Source organism: Lolium perenne, chromosome 2 (genome assembly GCF_019359855.2).
Source record: "Lolium perenne isolate Kyuss_39 chromosome 2, Kyuss_2.0, whole genome shotgun sequence".
Lineage (NCBI taxonomy): Eukaryota > Viridiplantae > Streptophyta > Magnoliopsida > Poales > Poaceae > Lolium > Lolium perenne.
The window spans coordinates 181,806,311-181,833,122 of record NC_067245.2 but is presented as its reverse complement, the minus strand read 5'-3'; the positions used below and the strand labels follow the sequence as shown (position 1 = coordinate 181,833,122).

Below are 26,812 nucleotides of genomic sequence, written 5' to 3'. Positions count from 1 at the left end.
TGCTGCTGAAATTGCTCACAAAGGCCTCCTCAAAATCCAGCCAGCCATTTATGCTTCCTGCCGGCAAGTTGTTTAGCCAGATTCTTGCCGGTCCAACCAAAAACGATGGTATGATCCTCACGGCCCAACGCCGGTTTCCTCCTCCTGCTACGGTTCCTCCACCGCCTGCAACGTATACCGCGGTCACGTAATCCGCGAGCCAATCTTCCGGCTTTTTGGTGCCGTCATACGTCTTTGTGTCACGGGGCAACATAAAGTTGCGAACTGGTGGTTTTTCTTTCATGATCCTTGGGCCAAAACACTTTGGACCTGGAGGACCTTCCTCCTCGATCATTTCTGACAAGTATACTCTATCCAGACGGTGCCTCGCATCCCGTTCCGGTAAGTATCTCTCTCCCAGGCGTTCTCCCAATGGGTTCCGGTATGCTGCCGGTCTCGTGGAATCGGCTTCATCGTAACATTCCGGTACCGCGGCCCTTGCCTGCCGGTACCTTGGGGGATCTATTTCCTCCTCCTCGTACGCTGCCCTTGCAGCTCGATAGTTTTGCCCGGTCTCATATCTACCGGCATGATTGTTTCCGGCATAGCCTCTGGCGTAGCCTCGCTCTGCCCCTTGGCTTTTTCTACCGGCATCGTGTTGCCCGGCTTGTTGCTTTCCGGCAAGAACCGGATCGTACACAGTCATCTGCTGCGCATTCACTTCTTTTTCTCTCCTTCTATCCGGATGGGGGGACGAAGCCTGCCCATGGGACTTGCTACCGGCATTCTTTGTCGAACGCGCGGATTTTGAGGCCGCTGCCTTGTTCAGCTTAGCCAGCTGCTCAGCATTTTGTTGCTCTATGGTTTCCAGCAGCTCTCTAACACGCTCTTGCTGCTTTACCAGAGCCTCTCCGGAAAGCGACTCGCACAGCTCTACTGCAGCCTTAGCAGCTTTTATAGTTTTATCCGGGCTGCTATACTTAGGCTTTTCCACGATGCTAACAGATGCAGAGGCGCTCTTGCCGGTAAGAATCTCTTTGCGCAAATCTTGATCTAGGTTGCGAGCTTTTAGCCGGTTTTCCGGCATCCTAGTAGCATGCGCGCTAACAGAAGCAAAGCCATGGGCAGCGTTATACTCACGTACGGTTAGGTTCAGCTCGCGCTGCGCCCTGACGATGTCCTTGCCGCTCTCCAGCATCTTCTGGCGCTGCGCCTCCAGCTCCGCCTGGGCCGCTGCCGGATCGATGTTCTGCGCGATGGGGGTGGCGAGGACGTTCATCGCCGCCTGGAGCGGTGTCTCCGGTGGCGCGGATGATGCTCCCGCTGCGCCTGCGCCGCGCTCCAGCGGTGGCTTAGCCGCACGGGTCGAAACCGCGCGACCGGCACCTTCAGCCGCAACCTCCTTTCCTGCACCAGCCACACCGGTCATCATTACCTCGACGCTGCCGGCGGCGCGGCCAGCACAGAGCCATCTTGGTGGGTCCGGTGCCACCAGCACCGGCGAGAGGCGCTGGCGCACGGGGACGGTGCCGAAGTAGACGCGGTGGCTGCCGAACTCGATGATGCGGCCGTTCTTGGGGAAGACGCCGCCGTTGGCGAAGCAGCCCGCGTTGTCGTTGATGAAGTCCATGGCGTAGATGCTCTGCACCAACGCGGACACCGTACGCTCGCCGGAGATCTCGAGGACGCCCGCCCGAATGTGAACTCCATCAAGCGCCACTTCATGCCCCACGGTGGGCGCCAACTGTCGTCGTGGTGAACGAGCAGATGCCATAGGATGGCTTAGATTGGGGCCGAATGGACGCAAGAGGATTCGGGGGAGGGTTTGCGATCAGGTGGGAAGAGATTCCGGATGGTTTCCTCAAGAACTTGGCCAAGGCCAGAGGTTGAAGAAGAAAGACACAAGGAAGAACTCCCTCTAGATCACCATGTTCATAGATTCACACAAGTTACAGGCTCTGCCTTCCTACATACACGCGTGCCCGTGAAGAAGGGCTGCCCCCTCTCCTTATATAGGGGAGAGGGTGGCTTACAGAGCAAGAAACCCTAATGGCATCTTTGACTGGACAAACTACTTTACAGAGTTACTGTACAAAGCTACTTTAATCATGAGTGACGCCGGAGTCCTCTTTAATCAGGGCTGCTGATGTCCTCCGGCTTCTTTGGACGTCACCTCTCTCTTTGGCGCCAGGGCTCTGAATAAAGTTACTTTGCTTAGCTCATCCTTGTCTTCTTGCTCTGAAGAGAATCTTTGACCAGTCCTGCCGACAGGCTCTCCTTTCCGGTATCTTCTATACCGGGTTCCGGCATACCCCTTTGGGGATACCGGCTTAGCCTTGCTCTCCCGGATTCCTACTAGGCTTCCGGTAAGAACATTAAACCGGTATCTTGATGGCTTAAACCATCCAGTTTGGCATGCCTTTGGCATACCGGGGGTTATTCCCCCAACAATAGCTGGGCCCACAACTGAATAAACCACCAGGGGCCGCCAGTTTTAACTGTCTTTTGAGAGAATAGTTTGACAGACATCAGTTGAAGGGATCGATAGACCTCTCCAAGAAACAGTTTGCCTAGGCCAAGTTGGGTGCCTTTAGCAAGTTCATAGGCCAGGGAAAGGTAATTCTTGGTAGGGGCGAGTGATGGGCCACAGAATATGAAATGCTCCAACCAGAAGTTCAGGAAGGCTGTGTGTTCTCTCTCTGTCACGGGGCCTTTGTTTTTCATATAACGATTGAGATAGGCACCCCAGCTGGTACACTCTTTTTTAGAGGAAAGAGTGAAAGGCACTTTCAGCAGTTTGAATGCAGAAGGGCTGGGGGATGCAATGTCTAGGCCTGTGATCATGGCCACATCCAGCAGGGTCGGTGTCATAGGGCCATGGCCAAACATGAAGCAATTCAGTGCATCAGACCAGAAGTAGCCAATGGTTTTCAGAATATTTTCATTCTTCTCAAGGGGAGACAATGATAATGACAAGGCATCGGCTATCCCTATGGTTTCCCAAGTGGCATAATGGGTTTTGGATACTCTATTGTACCATGCCACCCAACCCTCAGGAGGATTAGGCCAGGCTCGCAGGCAGTCGGCCCAGGAAGTCAGATCTAAGTTCTGATTCACGAAGGGGATTCTGTTAGCTTCGCACGAAATTAAGAGGGCGGGACTCTCGGAAGAACGAGGACCGAGGCACATCGAATTTGCGAGAGAAGGATGTGGCAGAAGGATGTCTGAAACCTAAATTAATAGCGGAACAAACATTAATTCAGGTGTTTGCTATTAATCCTATGTCGATTCGAATGGCGAGAGGAGGTTAAGGATTACCTTCAGACCAGAGGCCATGGCGTTGGTGTTGGATGATTCCGCCATTGGATGCGCTGTAGAAGTTGGGGGCGGCGCGGTCGAGATCTGGATGCAGGTGGTCGTGAGTTGGAACTGCTCAGGCGGCGATTTGGGGATCTGAGTTTGCTTTCTCAGACGGAGGTCGCAGGTTACCGTTTAGAGGGGCGGCTAGGTCAACCTTACTCGTGTTTTTATGATAGAGACCGGTGCGATGCCATCGGCTCTTTTGGGAGATTGTTTGACTTTGACTATCGGCAAAAAAAAAAGTTGACTGGAAATACTTCTTCATTAATAAAGGAGGGTTTTTTACAATGAAGAGCCGATTGCTCAAGGAAAGAGGAACAAAAGAAGAGCCGATTGCTCGCGTACTACTGATCCTATGTCACTAATCCTCGCTGCCCTCGTCGTCGGTGTTGTAGCTACCGCCGGCGCTACTTCCGGAGAACTCCTCGTCACTGCTGCCCCAGCCTTCGACCGGAGCTTCTTCCTCTTCGTCATCATCGTCATCTTCACTATCCGCCCAAGCACGGAGGCGCTTCGCCGGCGGGTACCCAGCGGAGGAGGAGGAATCGTCTTCCTCCTCTTCCTCTACCTCCTCGTATTCCTCTTCCTCCTCCTTATCGGAGGAAGTGGGGTTCCTCCATGAGGGAGGGTCATCCTCGCTTTCGCTCTCCAGTTCCCCTTCAATGAGGAAGTGGAGGTCGCCCTCCCCATCAGTCAGGGGCATGTCGCCGTCTGACATGAAGTCAAAATCCCACTCGGGCTCCGATATCGGCTCGCTCGGGGAAGAAGATTGGAAAGAGAGGCCGGAGGAGACGGAGGAAGAAGAAGACATTGCTACAGGGAAAGAGGGCTTTTCGGTGCCGATAGCTAGAACGAAGGAGGGGGATAAAAAAGCAAGTCAGTCGGCACAGTTAAATAAGGAGGAGCCTGATGGAGATTTAATGCCATTGCAGTTTCCAAGGAAGTGGTGCTAAAGCTATCAAATTTTGCAGAGAAGTTCAGAAGACAAGGCATCATGATAAAGGATACTGCAACGGTTCTGCTCTGCCACGACATGACCCGACGAAGGAAAAGCGGAGTGATTTTGGAATTATCAATTCCAAAACCAGGGGGGCATGTGTTATCACCAGAATTTGACCAATGTCAGAGGTGGGCCGCGATCAAGATGGATTTGAAGAATATACATGGAAGAAAGACGTGAATCGGCCTGTTATGCAAAGTTTGGGCTAGTTTGCCCGTGTATCTGTAACATAATAGATTACGTGTCGGTTAGTTAGAGTTTGTCTCGTGCACGGTTGGGATTATTCCCACGTTAGAAAGTCTACGGACTATAAATATGTATCTAGGGTTTATGAAATAAACAACAACCATCGTTCAACACAAATCAATCTAGGCGCATCGCCAACTCCTTCGTCTCGAGGATTTCTTCCGGGTAAGCATCATGCTGCCTAGATCGCATCTTGCGATCTAGGCAGTACAAGTTTATTCATTACCATGCGTTGCTCGTACTGAAGCCTTTTTGATGGCGAGCAACGTAGTTATCTTAGATGTGTTAGGGTTAGCATTGTTCTTCGTATCATATGCTGTCGTAGTGCAACCCTTATACATCTAGCCGCCCTTACACCTATCTTAGGTGTAGGGGCGGCACCCCGCTTGATCATTATTTAGTAGATCCGATCCGTTACGGTTGCTCTAGGGGCGGCACCCCGCTTGATCATTATTTAGTAGATCCGATCCGTTACGGTTGCTCCTTGTTCTTCAAGGATTAGTTTAATATCTGCAATAGTTAGGCCTTATAAAGGGTTGGAGGATCCAGCGACGCGTAGGGTGTCGTTTGCTAGCCCTAGACAGGATGTTCCGAGGATCAACCTCGTGTTGGTTTTTAGGCCTTGTCCAGGACCGGCTTACGATCACCGTACGTGACCACGAGGCCCAATCGTGAGTAGGATGATCCGATTATGCGGTGAAAACCCTAAATCGTCGTAGATCGCTTTAGCTTTATCTTGATCAAGCAGGACCACCATATATTCGTGCACCTCGTACGAATCATGGGTGGATCGGCTCCTTGAGCCGATTCACAGGATAACCTGAGAGCCGATCGAGGCTCGTATTTAATGTTTACGTGTATGCCATGCAGGAAACTAAGCGAGGCATCTCCATCACCTTCCTGACCAGGTATAGGTCAGGTGGCACGCCCTTGCACCAGCATCGGACGTGCGCGCCAGAGGCTTTGCGGGCCGTCGCTCGGAGGGACCAGGGCCAGCCGCAACCCTAAGTTGTTCCCGGCTCTACTGTGTTGCCCGTCGCTGCTCGCCGGTGGGTTTCTGACCGCAACAGCAGCGACGGTGCAGTTCCCGCAGAGGCGCAGCGACGCGTCTCGTCGCGCCTAGCTTTGCGTGCCGGTGTTAATGAGCGCCACCGCTCCCCCGCCTCCCTCCGGCCTATAAAAAGGGCCGCCTCTCATCGTCCCTCTCACACACAAACCCTAGCGCCTCTCTACCCAACCCTAGCCGCCACCATCTCAACAAGAGTTGACGCCATGGCTGGGAGAGGCGGAGGCCGAGCTCGCGGTCGTGGTCGTGGTCGTGGCCGCAGCCGCGGCAGAGGTGCACGCTCGCCGTTGCCTGCCACGCCGTCGTCTTCATCCTTGGAGATGAACGTGGAGGCGGGCGTGCTGTTCGAGTTCGTCCTCGTCCTCAAGGGCGACCCACGCGGCATCCAGAGGCTGCCGGACTCCTTCGTCGCCTACGTCGGGGCGACGACCGCCCGGGCACGATGCATCTGCGGGAGGCTTCGTGCGGCTACTACCGGTGGATCGTCGACGTGATCTACGACGCGCGCGGCAAGATGTACCTCCACATCGGCTGGGAGAAGTCCGCGCGCCACCACAGCCTCGAAGCCGGCTTCGTCCTCCTGTTCTCCTACTTTGGCGACTGGGACATGAGCGTCAAGGTCTTCGACGAGACGCGCTGCCACCGGGATTACCACGGCGACAGCACCGACGAGGAGGACGACTGATGAAGAGTGTTGTTTCTTCGCAGCAAATACGTGCACGGAGGTCTGTGTCTGTTCTTCCTCGGTAGAACCAACAAGGGCACCGTCACCAGCTGGATTTTCCAGTTTGGGTGACTGGGTGTGCCCTCGAGTGTTCTTTCTTGGCAGCGAACACACGAAACCTTCGACGCACGGCCTAGTTAGGTTTAGTTTTTTTGTAATATTTTATATTTGTGTCCACCATGATTCAAACTATGTATTAGTTTGTGGAAAACCATGTTCCAAATTATGTCTTCGTGTAAACCACGTTCCCAATTATGTATTAGTTTGTGAAAATTGAAATAAAAATGCTAAAAAAAGTATTTTTAATATTTGGGGCGGCGTTTGGGGACGCGGCTGGGGAGCGACGTCCCGAAACGCGGCACGAACGAAACACGTCCCCAAACGCTCAATTTGGCGCGGTTTGGGGGACGTTTTGGTGGACGCGACTGGAGATGCTCTAAGTACACCATGACAGGTTCTATCTGTGATGTACTGCTGCTGTTATGACTTGCTACTTTCATGGAGTGCCATCACCGCAGATGAGGCTTCTTCACCCACTTTTCCCAACGCTGTTGCTACCGCCGCACCATGCTGTTGGCTCGGATACCACATTGCAGAGTCACTCCCTTCTGCAGTTCTGCTAAAGGGCTTGTCTTCCCCACGGATTGCAGAGTCGGCCTTGTTCTCTTCAGTGCCACCATGCACCTGGATATGCCACCACTGCCCAAAGCGTCCAAGTTGTTCCTGGCCATTGCCAAGGGTAGTGCGCCATCACCACACCTGGGTATGCTATGTTACAGTATGATCAGTTGCAAAATGACTACCTGCGCATATGTGGGGACGTCACTCTCTGCTTGGAGGCTGGCCATTTAGAGTGAGGAGCAGTTGAGCTAGATACCAAATGGGACAAACTAGGTAAGTACCACTATTCAGATGGCCTGACGCAGGGTGTAGAGGATTAATGATTAGAACCTAGGTCAGATAGGATGAATAAGGGAGATGACATTGTTAAACGGAGTAGGATGACACCTGAGCGGGTACGATCCTGTCACGTCAGGCTAACTAGACTTGCGGTAGAAGTTGTAATCCTAACCATATTGTAAACCCTAGATTGTATGTCTGTTATATATAAAAAGTATACGCCTGCCCTAGAGAGGTACGGCAATTCAATCCAATCTATACTTTTTACATGGTATCAGAGCAACCCGCTCGTTGATCATCCATGGCTCCTCCCTCTCCCGCAGCCCCTGCCGCCCCAGCCAACATCGCTCAAACCATCGGCGCTGTGATCACCGTCAAGCTCGACCAGGACAACTTCCTCGTTATGGAGGGCTCAGGCTCTTCCTGCTCTCTACAGCCTCGATCTGTTCGGCTTTGTAGATGGGAGCAACACCGCGCCGCCCAAGAAGGTTCCGGCGTCCGAGGGAAGCTCGGAATCGGTGGCGAACCCCGAGTATGTAGCGTGGTTCAAAACAGATCAGCAGGTTCGAGTGCTCTTCTTGCATCTACGAACCCATCGTGCTCGGCCATGTGATGTCAGCTGGACTCATCTGCGAGCGTATGGAGCGTACTCACCCGGATGTTCTCGTCACGATCCAAGGCGAAGATCGTGCAGCTCCGCACGAGCGCTTGTGAAGCCGAAGAAAAGGGAGATGTCCCTGTCGACTAATACAACCACGTGAAGAAGATTGCCGACACCATGGCGACGGTCGGCAACCCTCTCGAGTGATTCAGAGGTTATTTCATATATTCTTCTTTGGGATCAGCGAGGATCACGAGAATTTCACTACGTCGTTATCGGTGATAGCTTCAAAGGGTGATGATGATTTCACTCTCAGCGACCTCTACGGGCACATGGTCGCATACGAGGCACGCAACGTCGATCGCGTGTCCAATGGATCTCCTCAGTTCCAACACTCCGCCAACACTGCATCGCGTGGAGGAGGATACGGTGGCTTTCAGCGCGGTGGCGGAGGCCGCGGACGCGGCGATGGTGGCCGTGGCTATGGAGGAGGTCGCAACTACAACAATGGTGGCGGCTACAACGGTGGTGGCTATGGCGGTGGAGGTGGCCGCAACGGAGGCAATAATTCTAGGCGAGGCAACGGTCAAGGAGGAGGTCGTGGTCGCAACGGTGGCAGAGGTGGCAAATCCACCTGCCAGATCTGCGGCACCTATGGACATGACGCTCTTCGCTGCTACAATCGGTTCAATCACGCCATCCAACCTGAGACATCAAATCGCGCTGCCAACTACTCCAACTCGAACGAGATTGCTGAACCGACCTGGATCATGGACTCCGGGGCGACAGATCACATGACCAACGACATGGATCGCCTCCACGTGCAGAAGAACTACGACGGCCATGATCAGATACAGGTGGCCAATGGTATGCATATTCCTATTTTACATGTTGGTGAATCTTCTTTGTCTGGTCCAAACCAATCTGTTCTACACCTGAAAAATGTCTTACACACTCCACACATTAGCAAAAATCTCATATCTGCCAATAAACTTGCTTTTGATAACAATTGTTTCATTGAGCTTCACCCCTTCCATTTTCTTATCAAGGATCGCATCACGAAGCAAGTTCGTCTACACGGTAGGGCTCAAGGTGGTCTATATCCGGTGCTGCATCCACGCTCTCGTCAAGCACATCTTGCCACTCCATCCAAAGATCTGTGGCACCGGCGTCTTGGTCATCCCACGTCATCGATTGTTCAAGCCATCATCTCCACCAATAAATTAGTTTCGTCGTCAAATAAAAAGCTAGTTGAGCATATTTGTGATGCATGCCAACAAGCAAAAGCACATCAACTTCCTTATGAGTTGTCGTATAGAGTCTCTACTATTCCTCTAGAGTTGGTTCACACGGATGTGTGGGGACCAGCGGTTAAATCTTCTGGTGGCTTTAGTTATTATGTAAGTTTTTTGGATGATTTTAGCAAGTTTTCGTGGGTCTATTTGTTGAAACACAAGTCAGATGTTGAGCATGTCTTCTATCAATTTCAGAAACGAGTTGAGCGATCTTTGGGTGTTAAAATTCTTTCTGTTCAGTCCGATTGGGGAGGGGAATATCAGAAATTGCATCGCTATTTTCAGAATACTGGCATCACTCATCGCCTCTCCTGTCCCCACACCCACCAACAAAACGGTGCCATCGAAAGAAAACACCATCATCTTGTCGAAACTGCCCTTGCTCTTCTTGCTCAAGCTTGCTATCTCATTAACCGGATGCCTAGTCGAGTTATTCACAATGAAACTCCCGTCACAAAATTGTTTAACATCCCTGTTCGGTATGAAGCTTTACGTGTTTTTGGGTGCGCGTGCTGGCCGAACCTTCGACCCTATAACAACCGGAAATTGTCTTTTCGGTCTATTCGCTGTGTATTTCTTGGGTACAGTCCGGATCATCTTGGTTTCAAGTGTCTTGATCGGTCTACTGGCCGTATATATATCTCCCGTGATGTAGTTTTTGACGAAACAATTTACCCATTCTCTATTGACCACTCCCAAAATTCCCAACCCACTGAAGATCTTCTCCTTCTTCCGGATCCAGCAAGAAATTCCTCAATGTGTAATGATATGGACTGTGCTACTAACCCGGTTCCTAGTATTGCTGTATCGAGTGCGGCGCTCCCGTCGACTCTTCATTTCATGGCGTGCATGTCCCTCCTGACGACGATCATGGGGCACCGGATCCTGCTGCTCCGGACGACCATGCGGCTCATAACGATGTGGCCTCAGACACAGACTCGGAGCCTGCTTCTCCGCCCACACCGGCTCGTGGGCCGGCCTATGATGCGGATCATGACTCCCCTGCACCATCTCCGTCTGCTGCTTCCTCGCCATCGCCAAGTCCTGCACCTGCCCCTGCACCTACACATCCTATGCGCACTCGGCTGCAGAACAATAAAGTGCGTCTGGTTCGCCTCTATGATGGGATAATCTGATATGACTCGTCCAAGCGTGCCTTTGCTGCTGAACCCACGTCTCATCATGACGCTTTGGCTATTCCTGTGTGGAAAACGGCTATGGATACGGAGTTTGATGCGCTTCGTCTCAACAATACCTGGCGTCTTGTGGAACTGCCCCGTGGACACCATATCATCGGCTGCAAGTGGGTTTTCAAGGTCAAGCACAAATCTGACGGCACCATTGATCGCTACAAAGCTCGTCTCGTCGCCAAGGGCTTCACTCGCCGTGCTGGTATCGACTACACTGACACGTTCTCCCCGGTGGTTAAACCCACGACAGTTCGCCTGATCTTGTCCATCGCCGTTTCTCGCGGCTGGGCTCTTCGCCAAGTGGACGTCCAAAATGCCTTCCTCCACGGCGATATCCAGGAGGAGGTATACATGTCTCAACCACCAGGATATGTTGATCCAGATCGCCCTCACCATGTCTGTCGACTGCAGAAATTGCTTTACGGCCTCAAACAGGCGCCAAGAGCGTGGTACTCCAAGCTAAGTGTCAAGCTTCAGTCCATGGGTTTCAGGCCATCCAAAGCAGATACCTCCTTGTTCATTTTCCTTAACCCACGAGTCACTATTTATATGTTGATTTACGTGGATGATATCATCATAGCTGGCTCGTGTCGGTAATTTGTGGAAAAACCGGAGCAACTTCGTGTCTCCTTTGTCGTTAAGGATCTTGGAGAACTTTCCTATTTTCTTGGAGTAGAAGTGACAAAGATGTCTGATGGAATAGCACTAACTCAGACCAAGTATGCTACCGATCTGCTTCGGAAGGTGAATATGCAAAAATGCAACGGTATTGCAACGCCCATGTCGTCATCTGACAAGCTCAGCAAGAATGCTGGCACTATACTCACCGGCGAGGCCTTCGTTTATAGGAGCACGGTGGGAGGTTTGCGGTATCTATGCTTGACACGGCGGACATTTCTTTTGCGGTAAATAAGGTGTGTCGGTTCCTCTCTGCTCCTACGAGATGTGCATTGGTCTGCGATTAAAAGGGTGCTTAGATATGTGAAAGAAACTATGAAGGTTGGACTCGGTATACGGCGTTCGCGATCCACGAGTTAAGTGTATATACGGATGCAGATTGGACAGGTGTCCCGATGATCGCCGATCAACTGGAGGATATGCGGTGTTATATGGACCCAATCTGATATCGTGGAGCTCTCGGAAACAACCTACGATCGATCGTTCGAGTCTTTGAAGCGGAGTATAAAGCCATTGCAAATGGCACGGCTGAGGTATCATGGTTGCGATCGGTTCTTCGAGAGCTAGGTGTGTTTCAGGCTCAAGCTCCAATTTTGTGGTGTGACAATCTCGGTGCAACTTTCCTCACAGCAAATCCTGTGTTTCACGCTCGGACCAAACATATCGAAATTGATTTTCATTTTGTACGAGAAAAGGTGTCAGCTGGAGCACTGAAGGTGAGGTTCATCTCTACGCGTGACCAGATTGCTGATATATTCACAAAGGCCCTTGGCAAGGAGACGTTTGATCGAATGAAGTATGGATTGAATTTAGTTAGCCCTTGTTTGGATCGAGGGGGACTGTTAAACGGAGTAGGATGACACCTGAGCGGGTACGATCCTGTCACGTCAGGCTAACTAGACTTGCGGTAGAAGTTGTAATCCTAACCATATTGTAAACCCTAGATTGTATGTCTGTTATATATAAAGAGTATACGCCTGCCCTAGAGAGGTACGGCAATTCAATCCAATCTATACTTTTTACAGACATATCTATAAACTATTCTTGTATTGTTGATTGATAATTTGATACATGTGGTGCCCCTTATGTAGGATGTCATCCGATCTCTAACTTTAATCTTGTCTCTTTTCATTTTAAATAATTCTTCTCCTATTTCAAGAATATAGCGTATCTATTGAATATTCCCTAATGCTACGGTGCACATAACACTCCGCTCTGAAGTTGATAAGTAGATATATGGCTTATGTATTTCCCAATGGCAACACTTCTCTCAAAAACAAGAATCCACAACTAGTTGTGAGCCACCCCATTGTGAAAATACATTTTTTGAAAGTTTTCAATTCTTGTAAAAGTATTATATGTCTACACTATTTTAATAGTATGATCACTTGCAAAATGATATAAAAATGGCCATATGTGTAGTATACAGAAAGACAACTGTAGTGAAGTGGCATACTACCTGGGTTGGTACTAATTTCCTTTCAAGATTGCCAGACATTTGTAAATGTGCAGTGGATATAAAATTGAGCGAGTTATTGCGTGGCGGGTTTGAGGGGTAAGGGCAAGATGTTGAGTTAGTTACTCCATAACACAGTTAAGAGTTAGGAGTTAGGACATATGCTGTACTGTAGCTGAAGGCTTATGTTTTTGAAAGGTCCCATTAATAACAAAGGCCATTTAGACATGTTATTCTTTTGTTTGTCTATAGATAGTTTTAATGTATATTTTGTTGATGGCATATTGGAAGAGCTCTAAGCTCCCAGGGTTCCGGCGGCCTGTGGTTGCTCCACGATGTTGGACCCACAGTCAGCGACCAAATACTAACCGACGATTGAGGAATGAAAACCTGCACGACCGACCCTGGTTTCACAATTCACACTAGAAACAATCGCCTCCACCAGCAGTCTTCACGCCAACCTCCTCCAGTTCGCCCGTCCTCACCCCTCCCCTCCCCCACAGTCCCTCTGGACCGCCGGCAACACGCTAGAGGGAGTAGGTCGCTGCTCCCCTCCCCAATCCCCTCCACCCCCAATCCCCCACACATGCGGCCTGACCTCCTGGTTGTGGGCGAGTTCGGCAGCGCCGCCATGGAGGTCGCGAGGTCGAGGGCGCCGCGTCCTGCCCCCATTGAAGTTTCGGGCCATCCATCAACAATTAGATGTTGCCGGCATGCGCCCCGACTCCAGGTCGCACCAGCCAGAGGTATGGTCTCCTCTACCTTCTCCCCTTTCTATCTTTGTTTTTCTTGGTATTATTATATAGGCAAACACGAACAAGATTACAAGATGTTAGTGGTTAGATAGATGGATCTCAATATTTTTCTTTGCATGGATTGAGCGTGATTTTGTCTGTCCAGAGTTTGAGTTCATATTTGTGTCAATGCAACATCAAAGGAATAATTAATCTGGTCTAATTTGATTTGAGGTATACTTGTCCAGTAGTTTCACCAAACCTAGAATTGTGCACTGTAATGATAGCTTATTTATATGTATTAATCCATGGCCCTCTACTCTTTGCCCGATTGAAGCCCAACATGTGGTCGACAATATTCCATCAAGTTATAATTGCCCTTTTTATTTTCTTCTCAATTGTTTAGCGCGATTGTGACAATGTACAAATATTTGGTTCTTTGAGCTACATATTAGGACCTCGACCCACTTGATGATGTTTTCAGTAGTTAAGAAGAACTGAATTTTTTTAGTAGTTGTGAGATCTGGATTTGCTGATGCGGCATCTTGCAGGTGTATTGTGTTTGCTGCTCGGTCCAGAACGCTCTGCGGTCTCATATTCAGAACATAACCTGATCAACATACATCTGTACTCCAAAGGAATGACCTCCAAGTACGAATACTACAAGATAGGCGAGAAGGGTTTCAACCTCAGGTTTCAGATTTGTTTGTGGCCTTTAACATTATTCAGAAGGTAGTTATTGTAGTCTTAGTGTGGTGGTTGTACGTAGCCATGCCTACTTGTAGTCCATTTCCATGTCAGTTGTTATACCTTGCTGGTGGGGCCGAAGCGCAAACAAAAAAGAGAGGAGATGTGAGATACTTTGGACTTTTCATGCCAAGAACCAAAGAAATTTTCTAATTCAAGGGACTATAGTTCAATACCGGTATTTCATCTATGAACTGATTTACTGACGTCAATTATGTATATTTTGCTTTGCAGAATTGCTTTCTTTTTAGTCTCTCACTTTTAACTTTGATAATGTATTCTTATCATAGTAATACTTAACATATGTACAAGGAACTCATTATGTTCATGAATATTTAGCACCAAATAAATATCGTATATGCATAGTACGAAAATCATATTGATAATGTATCTGAGATTTTAGTCCGTATATAGTATTATTGCAGGTGGAGAGTAGATATTGGTTAACCTGAATCCGAACTTTTATCTCGCTTTCCTTGGTAGGTTTACGTTAAGTATGGAAACAACAGTTCAAAACCCAAGCCACGTATCAGGTCCATACTCCTGTTATAGAAATGGAGTCAATGGGTAGACTTGATAAGTTTGTTTCCATGACTCTTAATTCTGTTCTGAATTTTAAAGCCTTACTTTTTCCCCATATAATCTGATGGAAGATCAGGCTCTTTTAATTTAAGTATACATAATATGCTCTTACTGGAGTCCTTCTAGACCTGAAAAAATGGTCTAAATTGGAAGTTTGATTTATATGTAACTGAGGTGAAATATGTTCTTATGGTTAGTCATTGTTGATTTCTTTATTTTCCATTTAAAAGAGGTGGATTACACTTCTTTGAGAGTTAGTAGATGACTCCCTAGGCACAAGCTTGTTTTGTTCCAGTTAACACATTCTAAGAAAACGCATCAGCTAAACATAAACTCGAGGAATATAAGAATTTAGGTGTTTCATTGCATAAGGTTTCTATTGGCCTGTTTGTAAAATGCTTACAACTTTTGTTGACTATCTGTAAAATTCTTACAACTTTTGTTGACTATCTGTCCATAACTTTGTTAGGGTTGAATTCCAAATCAAGTTATTTTAAAAGCCTTCCGTGAATTATGCTTGGCTAGCTGTACTACATGTCTACATCACAATATTGCTTGCTCTGCTGAAGTACGAACTCTACACAAGAAAGCAGTAAGCATCTATTTTTCCGGTACCATAACTAAGAGAGCAAGAAGAAAGTCTCTAGGGTTATATGATATCCATTATGACATTTGTGTTGCTTTGCTGGGTATAACTTAATTAGTGCATCCTTCCTCTTTTCTATAAACTTATTTCTTCAGATCGACATGGTTTATTTTCATATCTGATTTGATGCACACAAGAACTATGCCTATGGTTTGTGCAGGAAGGGCCTGAAGTAGTTGCAATTGAGTCACTTGACATACATGTGTACAAGTTTGATCCCAGACGGTGGGGAGATTTGGCGTGCTCAGTGGTGTGCCATTGGAAAAGCTTCCTGGAGGTTTTAATGCTATGTGCAGACTTGGTCTTTTGACTTTCTAAATTTGGACAAGGTTTTGTAGGTGAGTGATTTTTGTGCCCTATGGCTGGAAGCGTCCTGATAATGCACAATGTGCTAATACAAATCATTTGTTAAAAAAGCGCTAAACTCTTAAGTAGTTGCTTAGGGTTCGCTCAGCACTTAAACAGATGCTTAGTTATGCTTTTCTGAACAATGATTGAAATAAACCTTATTTTTTATACATCGTTTTCTCCTTTATCTGAAGTTTCGTTCATACAGTATCTTTTTATATGTTGCCATTGACTTTTGATATACAAGAAGTGCAGGCCATTTTGCTTCCTTCAGATCTCAATACAGCCAGGAGACATGTCACTGTCTGTGATTGCATAGCTGTGTATGGATTACAAAGAAAATCATTTTATGCATCCTGGCACCTAGCTTATTGTACCGACTGTCTTCACATGGTGAAACTTCCGCAATCACTGAAGTCTTTATAGTAGAATTCTTTCAAGTTCATGTTATAGTGACGAGCAAATACTGTAAAATGCATGTATATCTAGGTTAGATATTTTGTTATCCATAAATTTAACTGAGCATAGAAAGAACATACTAGAACAGAGCAGTTTTTGTGTAATACTGTCATCTTGAAGTGAACTGAATCTTTAGTGTCAAGGCCTAATTGTTCGACATTTAGTTAGTTGCACATAATAATGCCATTTATGTCTCTTAGGATACGTAATTGCGGCCGCCTGAAACCTTGCTTCCCTTCTCTCAGTTTATCACACTCCCTTAGCCACCTTGATCTAGCTGAAACTGCTAATTGGTTACAAAACTGCAAATCCCTAAAGAGCACTAAGCTCCCAGGGTTGGGTGCATCCATGGGTGCTCTGCAAGTCCTTTTCGCGGGCCCCACCTCGTGCGCTTGCGTGTCACTGTGTTTCAGCGTCTAGGGTCGCATGTATGTGACGTGTTAGCCGGGAGAATGCTCGCGAGGTCGGTTTTGAGATGCTTTTGACAGGGGCTTTGGTCTTCCTGTGCCTTCCCTGTTCTTTTGTTGCAGCGGCGGGATTCACTGAGAGTTGCGGCGGTGCGTGCGGATTTGGGTGGCGGCTGTTCTTTCAGGCGGTCACTTCCAAGGAAAGAGTAAAAGGTATTGTATTGAAATCCACTTAGACATTGTATTAACTAATAATTTTCCTATCTTTTTGTGTTTTTTCTGCCACGCATGCATAAGCATTTCTCACTTTCAGCTCTATATGAAAAGCTTGAAGGGATAATTCATCCCAATCAACTTGATTAAATTGATCTACATGAAATTCTAAGCTTTTTTCGTAAAGGGGAAAAACCCCAGCCCCTGCATCAAGAAACTCTTAAGGTGACAACGGCTTTGATACTATTTATGTAAAACCTTTGAATTAAATATTTGACTGTACAAATTAATTCCTTACTCACCACAGCTAGGAGCTTGCAGTTGAACAGAATAGGAATATCCTGACGGTTAAACCAGCATCTATGCCATCCTATGTTTTATGAGCATGTAATTATTTTATTTGAAAGTAATATTCAAACATGCTTTCATAGATTATGATGTCCATTGGGACGTGTGAATGCTCTCATCATAGGATAATGAACTAACTGTTATATTTTTGGCTTTCGATTTCAGAAATTTTGTTGGAATACATTTTGTTTCAAATCATGTGCTTGCTAAAGCAAACACAGGCATAATTGTCAAGAAATCAAGTATTCAGTATCCATACATTAAAAGGATGTACCTTTTTTTTTTTTGCTAGAGTTGCTTACCTAATGGTTCCTTGGATATGAAGGATAGTAACAAGAACCTCAACTTTGTGTACACCCTTAGGACAATCAAGTATTTCGTATCCTGATCATTTTTACTACATTTTCCATGGCTTGCCTTTGTATCTCTTCTGACCTCAAGCTGGCGTCTTTCACCAGAGAATCGGAGAATACTCCTGTCCGGTAAGAACTATAGCTTTCTCAAGTCAGAACAGGCCACCACTTTACAAAATGATGAGAACAGATGATCCACAAATTGGGATATGTAAAATCTACATAATATTTATGCTGGTAGTATATAATTGTCGTGCATTTCAGCAAGCTAGCTATAAGAAAATATCGTCTGAACTCATTAAATACTACAGTTTTGCGTGCCCTGAAATACTTTTCTTAGCTATATTTGTTTCTTGCTCTCCATGTATAGTTATGGCCTTTGTGCTTATTAGACAATTTTAATTCAGCTGAAATTTCTGATCAATATGTGAAGTTAGATCAAACCCTCTGCATATACTATGTGCATCTGTAGCCACTGGTTTCAACGATGTATTTAAATTATTATGTTCATTTTAAAGTTTTAAACACTAAAATTTTGTTATGGTTAGCTTGTGGGATGTTTGTGCCTATAATGTCTCATTTTATTACTGCGATACTATCTGGTTTTGGAGCCCATGTTGTGTACATTTACAGATGCAAGGTGAGGATTTTATTAGTTGAATATGTTTTGATCCCCCACTCCGATATTTTGTTTGTTGATGAGTCATCCGAATACAGTGTTTACGTACTGTGGTAGACCTGAATATGTCGATTGATCCCGCATGTCATCTTTAGTTTTAGCTTTTGCTGGTTTCTTCCATGTGCGTTGTGGGTGTGGTAGGAGGAAGTATGTGTTTGTTGTGCAGGAAATGATGTGGTATACTTTGAGCATTATCTGTTGTTCTTGCAATCCTTTTATATGCAGAAAAATATACAATCCTTTTAAGATGTTTTCAGAATAGAGCTCTTTGAGAAATCAGGCCTACTTTTGTCCTATTAATCTACTCTTATTCTATTGATGATTTCTTCAAGAGTAGAGGGAAATGTGAAGTATCATGTATCCTTAGTTGTTTCAGAATAGCATGTGAACTGTTCTTAGCTGTTTCAGAATAGCATGTGTGAGGTAATTAAGTTATGCGATAATACCATTTTGAGCTCATGGTTCACCCACATATTACATGCCACAGAATCGCTTATGCGTTAGTTCTTTATACAATAACCTGTAATTTTGTTTCCTATTTTTCTATAATTTGTTTCAGATACCTTGGAAATGTGGTTTGGAGCACATTACATAGATCACTGCAAATCCATGTATAGCTGATACCTGTTTTTCTTGGCCAAATAAAATGAAATGAAAAATCGATTTTTTTACCGTATTGAGATCATCTTAGAAGATGTTCCTCTATTGCGCTCAACTAATGCAAGCCTTCTAAAGGTGTTTTCCTCTCCCCGCAGGTGAACAACAAGGGTGCGAGGGGCTCTGAGGTCTGCGCGTGTGGACCTTATATAATTACATACACCAGGCACAGAGGCCTCTTGCTGCTTATCAAATCATCGTTATCTGGTATATATGGAGGCCTTCCACCTATACATCAAACGCTAATCAGGGGTCAAATTGACGTCTTTGCAGTCATCTGATAGCAAATGAATAACAATTGTTTTCTCTGTTGTTTTAGCTCAAGGACATGACCAACTGTGGTTTACTTTTGGTATATGGTTAATAACGATTGGTTTGGTAATACTGATGTACCCGTTGTAAATGCAAACATGCTTTTTTAGACTATCTTTTATGCCAGAACAGATACTTTTTTTACTGTGTTACTCTTAATGCTAATTAGAAAGGTTACAATATGTTTTTATGCAACCTACTGAGCAGTGAGTAATTCGTAAATTGAATTGATTGGCCCTCTTTATCTTTTTATGTAACACTTGCAAGTTTCTCTGAACTTGATATGGTTTCTACAATCTTTCAGAAGGAGAAAATATGACTGAAGAACTTGTATAATAATTATATAACTATGTCCTTTTACCAGCCTATAAATAGAGCATTCGTTTGTAAACTCGTGAGCTCAAACTATGATAGTGTTTATGAGCTCATATACTTTGGTAGTGTTTTCACACCATAATTTTCTACTAAATGGATTTTATATTAATATTTGTCACCGCCCATTCCTGTTTTTAGATATCATATTGCAACCATTGATATATTGTGATACATGAAAGTAGTTTTGAGCCCTTCTTTTGGAGAGCCCGAATAGTACAGACTGGAGTAAAAGGGATAACAGTTGTCCTGATCTAGCGATTAATGATCAGGATATTAGAGCTTGTACGGCAACCCTCTGCTCTCTCCAAGTCATCATGTCCGCCCCCCAAATCTGATTATGTACTTTCCGATGCAACTCCGGAGCTTGGCTAACCCTTCGACAACAAAATCCATGGAGCCGGACAACGGTCTAGACCCAGGTACTGTACGTGGCATTCCTGTTGAATGGGAGAACTCCAGTTCACACCAAAAAGTTCTTTGTAGCACCTCCTAACAAAAGATCGACGTAAAATCCAATATGCATAAACGTGAAAATAATATTTAAATGGCAATAGCAATAAATGGCGCGGCAAGACGCGCTTGGTCCATCTAGTGTGGTATGACTGATGAAACGAGGCATCATGCTATGGTGGTCTGCACTAAGGCAAAAGCTGTACGTCAGAGACTACGAGAGGATTGGGTTTTACCCCAGGAAGACAAGCTCAAGTATACAGGTAACGATTGGGTGCTGGTTTTACTCAGTCAACTAGATGAATCGATGAGAGCAAAGCTGTTATTTGTCTGGTGGAGAACGGCAAAATAATTTAAATTTTGGAGACGGCAAATGTGGAATAGAACAATCTTCTCTCTACTTGCTTTCCTATCATGATGCAGTCCAAAATTTAAAGGAAGAAACAAAACAGACTGATGCAAAAGGAAAACGAGCTATCCTAGATCTCAGCATATCGAGTCAGATTAGTGAGAGTTCTCCAGCAGAAACCTGGAAAACCCACGTACAGGTTGGGCAAAATTAAATACCGATGCCTCCTTTTTTGAAACTAACGGTACAGGTTCTTGGGGAGCTATTTTGATAAATGATAAGGGAGAGGTATTGCTTACCGCATATGGACCAATTTATCACTGCCAAAACGCAGTGACAGCGGAAGCTTTGGGTATGCTCAATGGTATTAAAGCCATCTTGCCGGTGTATGTTGGGCCTCTGCAAATTGAAAGTGACAATGCATTTCTTGTAAAGGAACTGAACATAAATACGACTAGTAAGTGTAGCATTGCAGGTATAGTACAAGACATCAAAATTTCCTCTACCTCGTTCCAGGAGCTTCTCTATTCGAAGATTAACAGACTGCCAAACAAAGCTGCAGATGATCTAGCTAAACTATGGCATACTGTGTTGAGTGAGTGTGTTCTGCTGAGGCGTGCTCCACCCTGTGTGGTAGAGTCGCTTAAGCAAGATTTATTCAAAATGATTTTGATTCTATATAAATGAAATGCCCAGGTTCAAAAAAAATGTCTAAGTGCCAAATAATTTCATATATTTCATGCTATAAATATTTGTTTCGATAACACCGCACTAAGTTTGGTATCGTTGTTATTGTCGAATGAAATATCCACATTTCATACTCAAACACTCCACTTCATGCTCCAACTTGCACCACTTGTATAATAAGCTCATCCTTAGGTATTAAAGGTTTGTTACCCCTATACCATTGTTTTTCTTTGACATGCATATTATTTTAGTTTTGCAAATGTGGTATTTCTTTTCTTGCTTCCATCTCATCAATAGAATAACCTTTGGTGCATGACTATCTTCTTTAAGGCTATTTGTGGAGAAGGTTTCAAGGCATTGCTAAGATCATAGAGTAGACTCAATAAAACATGCAAACTTTTATGAGCATAATTATTAACACAAAAGAGAAACATATGTTATTTCAATTCTTATTTTTTCTTTCCTAAGATCCACATATATTCCTTCATAATTCATTGAAAGTTGTCCAAAAAATATATTTTCCCTCTAACCTAGATTAACTGACGCACCCATATATTATGTCCAATACTAAGATGAAGTGGTCAACGAAACTTAATTTGGGACAAAGGGAGTAATACAATTGAGTTTGTTATTTTGTCCCGAGAATTGGGCTGAATTGGTTCAAATTAAAATCACCTAAGTTAAATTAGATACCCCACAAGCGAAAAATATAATCACAAGACCTTTCGAAAGTTAATATAATTTGTCGGGACCAAGTTTTGATGAAAAACATATTCAAAAGATAATATTTATCTTTAGTGGGAGTGTGTCCTCCAAAGTGAGTCCTCGCTTGGTACAACAACATTTCTACGTAAGAAGGAAGGCGTAAATTCATGATGTAAGTTCTAGATTTGACAACACTCCACTAAACTTGGTCCTATTGTGTTCTACAAAGAAATTTGTGCAAGTCCTCCATTAGTCATACCAATTTCATACTCAAACTTCCACCACTACTTCCATAATAAGATTTTGTTCAAATGTCAAAGGTGATCCTCGTATCTTCAAGAATTTGGGTAGTTTGATGACATTTATGGTGCTTGTTATTTCCTATAATCAAATGAGACCAGTTAATCCCACTAACCTGATATGCTCCCCGTGTTAGGCACTGGCATGTCCACCAGGTTGCATATGTGATCAGGCTCAGCCACTAAACTGGAAATCTGAGAGACTTGTGCTGGATCGCCTCCAAGAAGTAGAGATCAGAGAGTTTAGAAGGTACTGAACGTGAATTAGCTGTTGTGGAACGGTTATTCGACTGGTCTATGGCGCTTGAGATGCCGAGGATAACTTTCTGTCACATAATCGATGCTAGTAAGGCCAAGAAGTTGCGCCAGATGTTACTAAGCGTCTCCAGTCCAGGCACATCTATGAAATTTTAGGTGTACCGTGGTTCTGGTTCAGTATTTGTAGAATACTAATTGAGCTCCACGCATGCAAGATCCGGCTGTTCTTTTTTTTTTTTTGAGAGCACGCGAATACGTGCCTTAGCTTTATAGAAGGTAGAAAAAGTATGTACAAGAAATAGCCGAGCCCGCACACAGGCTAGCTAGCACTCCAGAAGAAAAAGGAAAAGCTACTCTCTTACGACATCTGTATCTCCCTCCTGAACTCCTCTAGCCCTAAGCAGCAATTTGTACTCATCGACGATGATGCCCGCGAGACTTTGTGCTGAGTGCTGCCTCTGTGTGTTGCCAAAAACCCATTCATTTCGATGCTGCCATAGAGCATGGCATATGGTACACACCAAAGCGTCGAAGTGTTTCCTCCTTTTCCTCCCGAACCTCCATCTCTCCCGAGTCCACCAAGCCTCCAACACACAATCGGTTGAGGGCACAATGTAGTGAAAACCAAGCCTCTGCCCACAAGTATGCCACACCTCCCTCGCAAAGACACACTGCATCAAGATGTGTTCTGCGTTGTCCTCCTCCTGGAGGCAGACAAAACAACTAGAGGGGTGATCCTGGAGGTTGTGCCTAGCCCTCCTGTCCGACGTCCAAATCTGGTGCTGGGCTGCCAACCAGATGAATAACTTGCTTTTTGGTGTGGCTGGACTCTTCCAGATGGCTTCGTGAAGTTGGAATTGCTCCCCTCCTTGCGTCAACCTTATATAGGTGTCCCTTGCTGTGTATTGCCCTGACTCACACGCTGGCCATGTGAACTCGTCCGGCATGGAGGTATCGCGTATGACCCTCCTCACTTCCATCCATAACCGAGCACCCTCCATCGCTCCCATCATTGATTGCTCATCAACAACATCTGCGACCCAAAGATCATCAACCAAAGCTTGCTCCACCGTCCTAGAGTTCTTCATCCTTGTACTGACCGCTTGGAATAGGGTAGGCGCAATCTCCAACACCGTCCGGCCATTGATCCATCGATCACGCAGAAAAAGCACTCGTCTGCCACTCCCCACCTTGATATGCATTAGGCTGCCACACACCTCCATAGCCTCAGTGTCCTTGAACATTGGCAGCCCTTGCCAGGGTCTCTCCCAATCCGTCTTGTTCCGCCACTGCCAGCGCACCCGAAGCGCTAAGCCCTGAAGGCGAAGATTTTTGATGTTTTGACCTCCCTGTTCGTATGGTTTACAACACTTCTGCCAAGCGACGAGGCACTGACCGCCGTTGGCACTCTCCTTCGCCACCCAAAAGAAGCCCCTTAGGTTTTTCTACACTTCCTTTAGCACCCAAACCGGCGCCTCCAAGACTAACCGGATGTTGGACAGGCTGGGCTGCCATGACCGATTTGACAAGGGTTAACCTCCCCGACCTGGTAATCATGCTCCGCTACCACGCCGGCACAATATGAATCACAACGTCTAGCAGGGGCTGCCACTGGGCTTTTGTGAGCGGACGGAGTGCAAGCTGCAGCCCTAAGTACCTCATAGGAAACTCCGAGATGTTGCAATGCAGCAGATTACCCACCATCACCTTGTCTCTATCCGTCCCCCTGATCAGCGTAGCCGATGTCTTACGGTAATTAACACACAGCCCAGAGGCCTCTCCAAAAAGCGCCAATACTTCCCCGACAGCCACAAGGTCCAACACAGCCGGCTTGACAAACAGCACAACATCGTCAAGATAGATAGAGAGCCGCTGCTGGGGTGCAATTGCCAATCGGGGACAAGAGCCCTTGTGCCTCAGTGTTTTTGATCAGGCATGTAACCACCTCTATCATTAGAACAAACAACTGCGGTGAAAGCGGATCTCCTTGCCGTAGCCCTCTAGCATGGCATATTTTCCGGCCCGGCACTCCATTGACAAGGACTCTCGTGCTCGCAGATCTAATGGTAATAGCCACCCAATCAATCCAAACCTCCGGGAAACCCAAACGCCGTAGAACCTCAAGAAGGAAGGCCCAGGAGAGGGAATCAAAAGCTCTCAAAATATCTAGCTTGAGGAGAACGCCTACCTCCTTGCGACTGTTGATCTTGCGTGCAAGCTGGCGCACCAGCATGAAGTTATCGTGCAAATTTCGACCCTTGATGAATGCTGACTGGTTAGTACTAACCAACATTCCCATCTTTGGCCTCAGCCTATTGGCAAGCAACTTCGAAAATAGCTTTGCGAAACTATGGACTAAGCTGATTGGATGGTAGTCGCCAACCTCTTCCGCCTCCGATTTCTTAGGGATTAGAGTTATGATTGTCCGGTTCAGCTTGCTAAAACCCCTTCCGTCTCTCACATAGAGATTAAGGATGGCCACCATGAGCTCTCCTTTGATGACAGGCCAAGCACGCCGATAAAACCCACCAGTGAACCCGTCTGGCCCTGGTGCCCTGTCCATCTGCATCTCCTTAACCACACCCCAAACTTCGTCTTCAGAAAAAATATCCCCCAGAGCCTCCAAGTTATATTCCGGCAGGCCCAAAGCTTCGAGATCGATAGTCAGGTGCCCAGCAGCTTTTGGTATGTGTCGAAGAAAACCTCCTCTTTCCTTCCTTGCTCCGTAATCAACTCAGTTCCATGCCGGACCGCCGGGATGAAATTCTTGATACGTCTCCCATTAGCTACTGCATGAAACAGAGCGGTGTTGGCGTCACCACCTTTTAGCCACCGGACCGTGGACCTTTGCCGCGCCATCGTGCGTTCTAGGGAAGAAAGGGCAAGCACAGTATGCTTCAACATCTTCCTTAACCACCACTCCTCCGGCGATAACACTCTCCTATCATGGGCTTCGTCATCCGGCTGTTCTCAATGCTCAAGAGTGGCGATTTACATAGACCAGCGCCAGCAGTCTGTGTTGCGTTAACGGTGTTCGTGAAACTAGTCATTAAACTTGTTTGTTTTACAGGAATTGAGATAACTTTGTTTTGTATTACAGTTTCCAAACTTTAATTTCTCTCTTGAGAGGCAATTGGTGATTGGTGCACTTGACTTGATAATTTATTTCTCCGGTCCGGATAGAAAAATGTTCCGCTTCCCTGGTGGTTTGTGACTTTGTAGTTTGGGTGTTTCATGTATGTGAATTGAATAATCCGACTTTTGTTGCAACTAGAACAGTACCCTTGTCATGTTACGGATTGAAAAAGATTCTACTATATTATTAGAGGTTTGACATCTTTGACCCGGTTATGCAATCTACACACAATCGCCACCAACAGATATCTTGGCACGAGTAAAAGGGTTTGCAGCTCCTGGTTCGTTGTGATCTAGGAGTGCATGTCTATTCGAGAATACACCCTGGAAAGGTGTATCAATCACATAAAAGGGTGCCCAAGATGGCAAAGTTTGCGCTACCCACATGAGGCAGCTCCCCAAACACACGCCTACTCTCCGTGCTGCCACGGTACAACGGTCGGATCATGAAAAACAAAGAGTGTGCCACGGAAAAGCTTGTCTAGGCGCCATCGCTCGATTTCCTCTCGCACCTTGTCCCTGATGGCGCCATGCGAAGCCACCGCTCGGTTGAAGACCACGTCGTTCCTGTGCCTCCAAATGGACTAGAAAACCAGGATGATGGCAGTCCACATGTCCCGTCTTTGAGCTGTTGGGCAAGCTCGGGACGTCCACCACTCCAGCAGATCGGTGTCTGGCTCCGGGAGCCACTCCTCCTTGCCCCAACACCTAAGAGCCCAAGCCCAGGTCTCCCATGCAACCACGCAACCCAGAAGCAAGTGTTGGAAGGTCTCCGGCTCTTCATCGCAAAGCGGGCAGGCCGATAGACATGGCAAGCCACGACGTCGAAGCCTATCCGCCATCCAACAATGGTTCTTCGAGGCCAGCCATGCGAAGAACTTGCAACTGCATGGCGCCCTAGACCGCCAGATCTCCTCTGAGACGGAGGCCCTCACCTGGCCCGCAAAGAAAGCTCTGTACGTCGACTTGGCGGAGTAAATGCCATCAGTCGACCACCTCGACAGCAGCATGTCCTCCCGCTCTGGGACTAGCTGGACGTTCGCCAGCTGATGTCTACGGGTGCTTTTATTCTTGTAGACAGTGTTGGGCCTCCAAGAGCAGAGGTTTGTAGAACAGCAGCAAGTTTCCCTTAAGTGGATCACCCAAGGTTTATCGAACTCAGGGAGGAAGAGGTCAAAGATATCCCTCTCATGCAACCCTGCAACTACAAAGCAAGAAGTCTCTTGTGTCCCCAACACACCTAATAGGTGCACTAGTTCGGCGAAGAGATAGTGAAATACAAGTGGAATGAATGAATATGAGCAGTAGTAACGGCGCCAGAAAAGTGCTTGCTGGCGTGCAGTTGATGGTAGTAATATTGCAGGAAGTAAAGATGCAGTAAAACAGTAAACAAGCGGCGATAGCAGTATTTAGGAACAAGGCCTAGGGATCATACTTTCACTAGTGGACACTCTCAACATTGATCACATAACAGAATAAATAGATAGATGCTAGACTCTACACCCTCTTTGTTGGATGATGAACACCACTAACTGTGTAGGATTACACGAACCCTCAATGCCGGAGTTAACAAG

General features: G+C 46.3%; 1 protein-coding gene across 17 annotated transcripts; it reads left to right on the top strand.

Annotated features, from left to right (window-relative positions):
- The first annotated feature begins 12,923 nt into the window (after positions 1-12,923).
- Positions 12,924-19,124, top strand: LOC127320804 (uncharacterized). 17 transcript variants are annotated; one of them, XR_011752201.1, is made up of 4 exons: positions 12,924-13,241; positions 13,781-13,922; positions 14,031-14,154; positions 15,028-19,124. XR_011752201.1 is itself a non-coding variant. In XM_071826383.1 (3 exons), the coding sequence occupies exons 1-3, from the start codon at positions 13,082-13,084 to the stop codon at positions 15,378-15,380; spliced, it is 318 nt and encodes a 105-aa protein (XP_071682484.1). In that variant the 5' UTR covers positions 12,924-13,081; the 3' UTR covers positions 15,381-19,124. The 17 variants fall into 17 exon arrangements, 1 of the variants encoding a protein (XP_071682484.1); XR_007863551.2 differs by having other exon boundaries at positions 13,781-14,154; positions 15,028-15,150; positions 15,365-19,124; XR_011752206.1 differs by having other exon boundaries at positions 13,781-16,631; positions 17,438-17,461; positions 18,767-19,124.
- The last annotated feature ends 7,688 nt before the right edge of the window (positions 19,125-26,812 follow it).

Excerpts from the sequence above, each read along its gene's own strand:
- LOC127320804 (XM_071826383.1), top strand. The coding sequence starts at position 13,082 with ATGCGGCCTGACCTCCTGGTTGTGGGCGAGTTCGGCAGCGCCGCCATG. Across the intron at positions 13,242-13,780 it reads CCAGGTCGCACCAGCCAGAG|GTGTATTGTGTTTGCTGCTC; the intron begins GTATGGTCTCCT and ends GGCATCTTGCAG.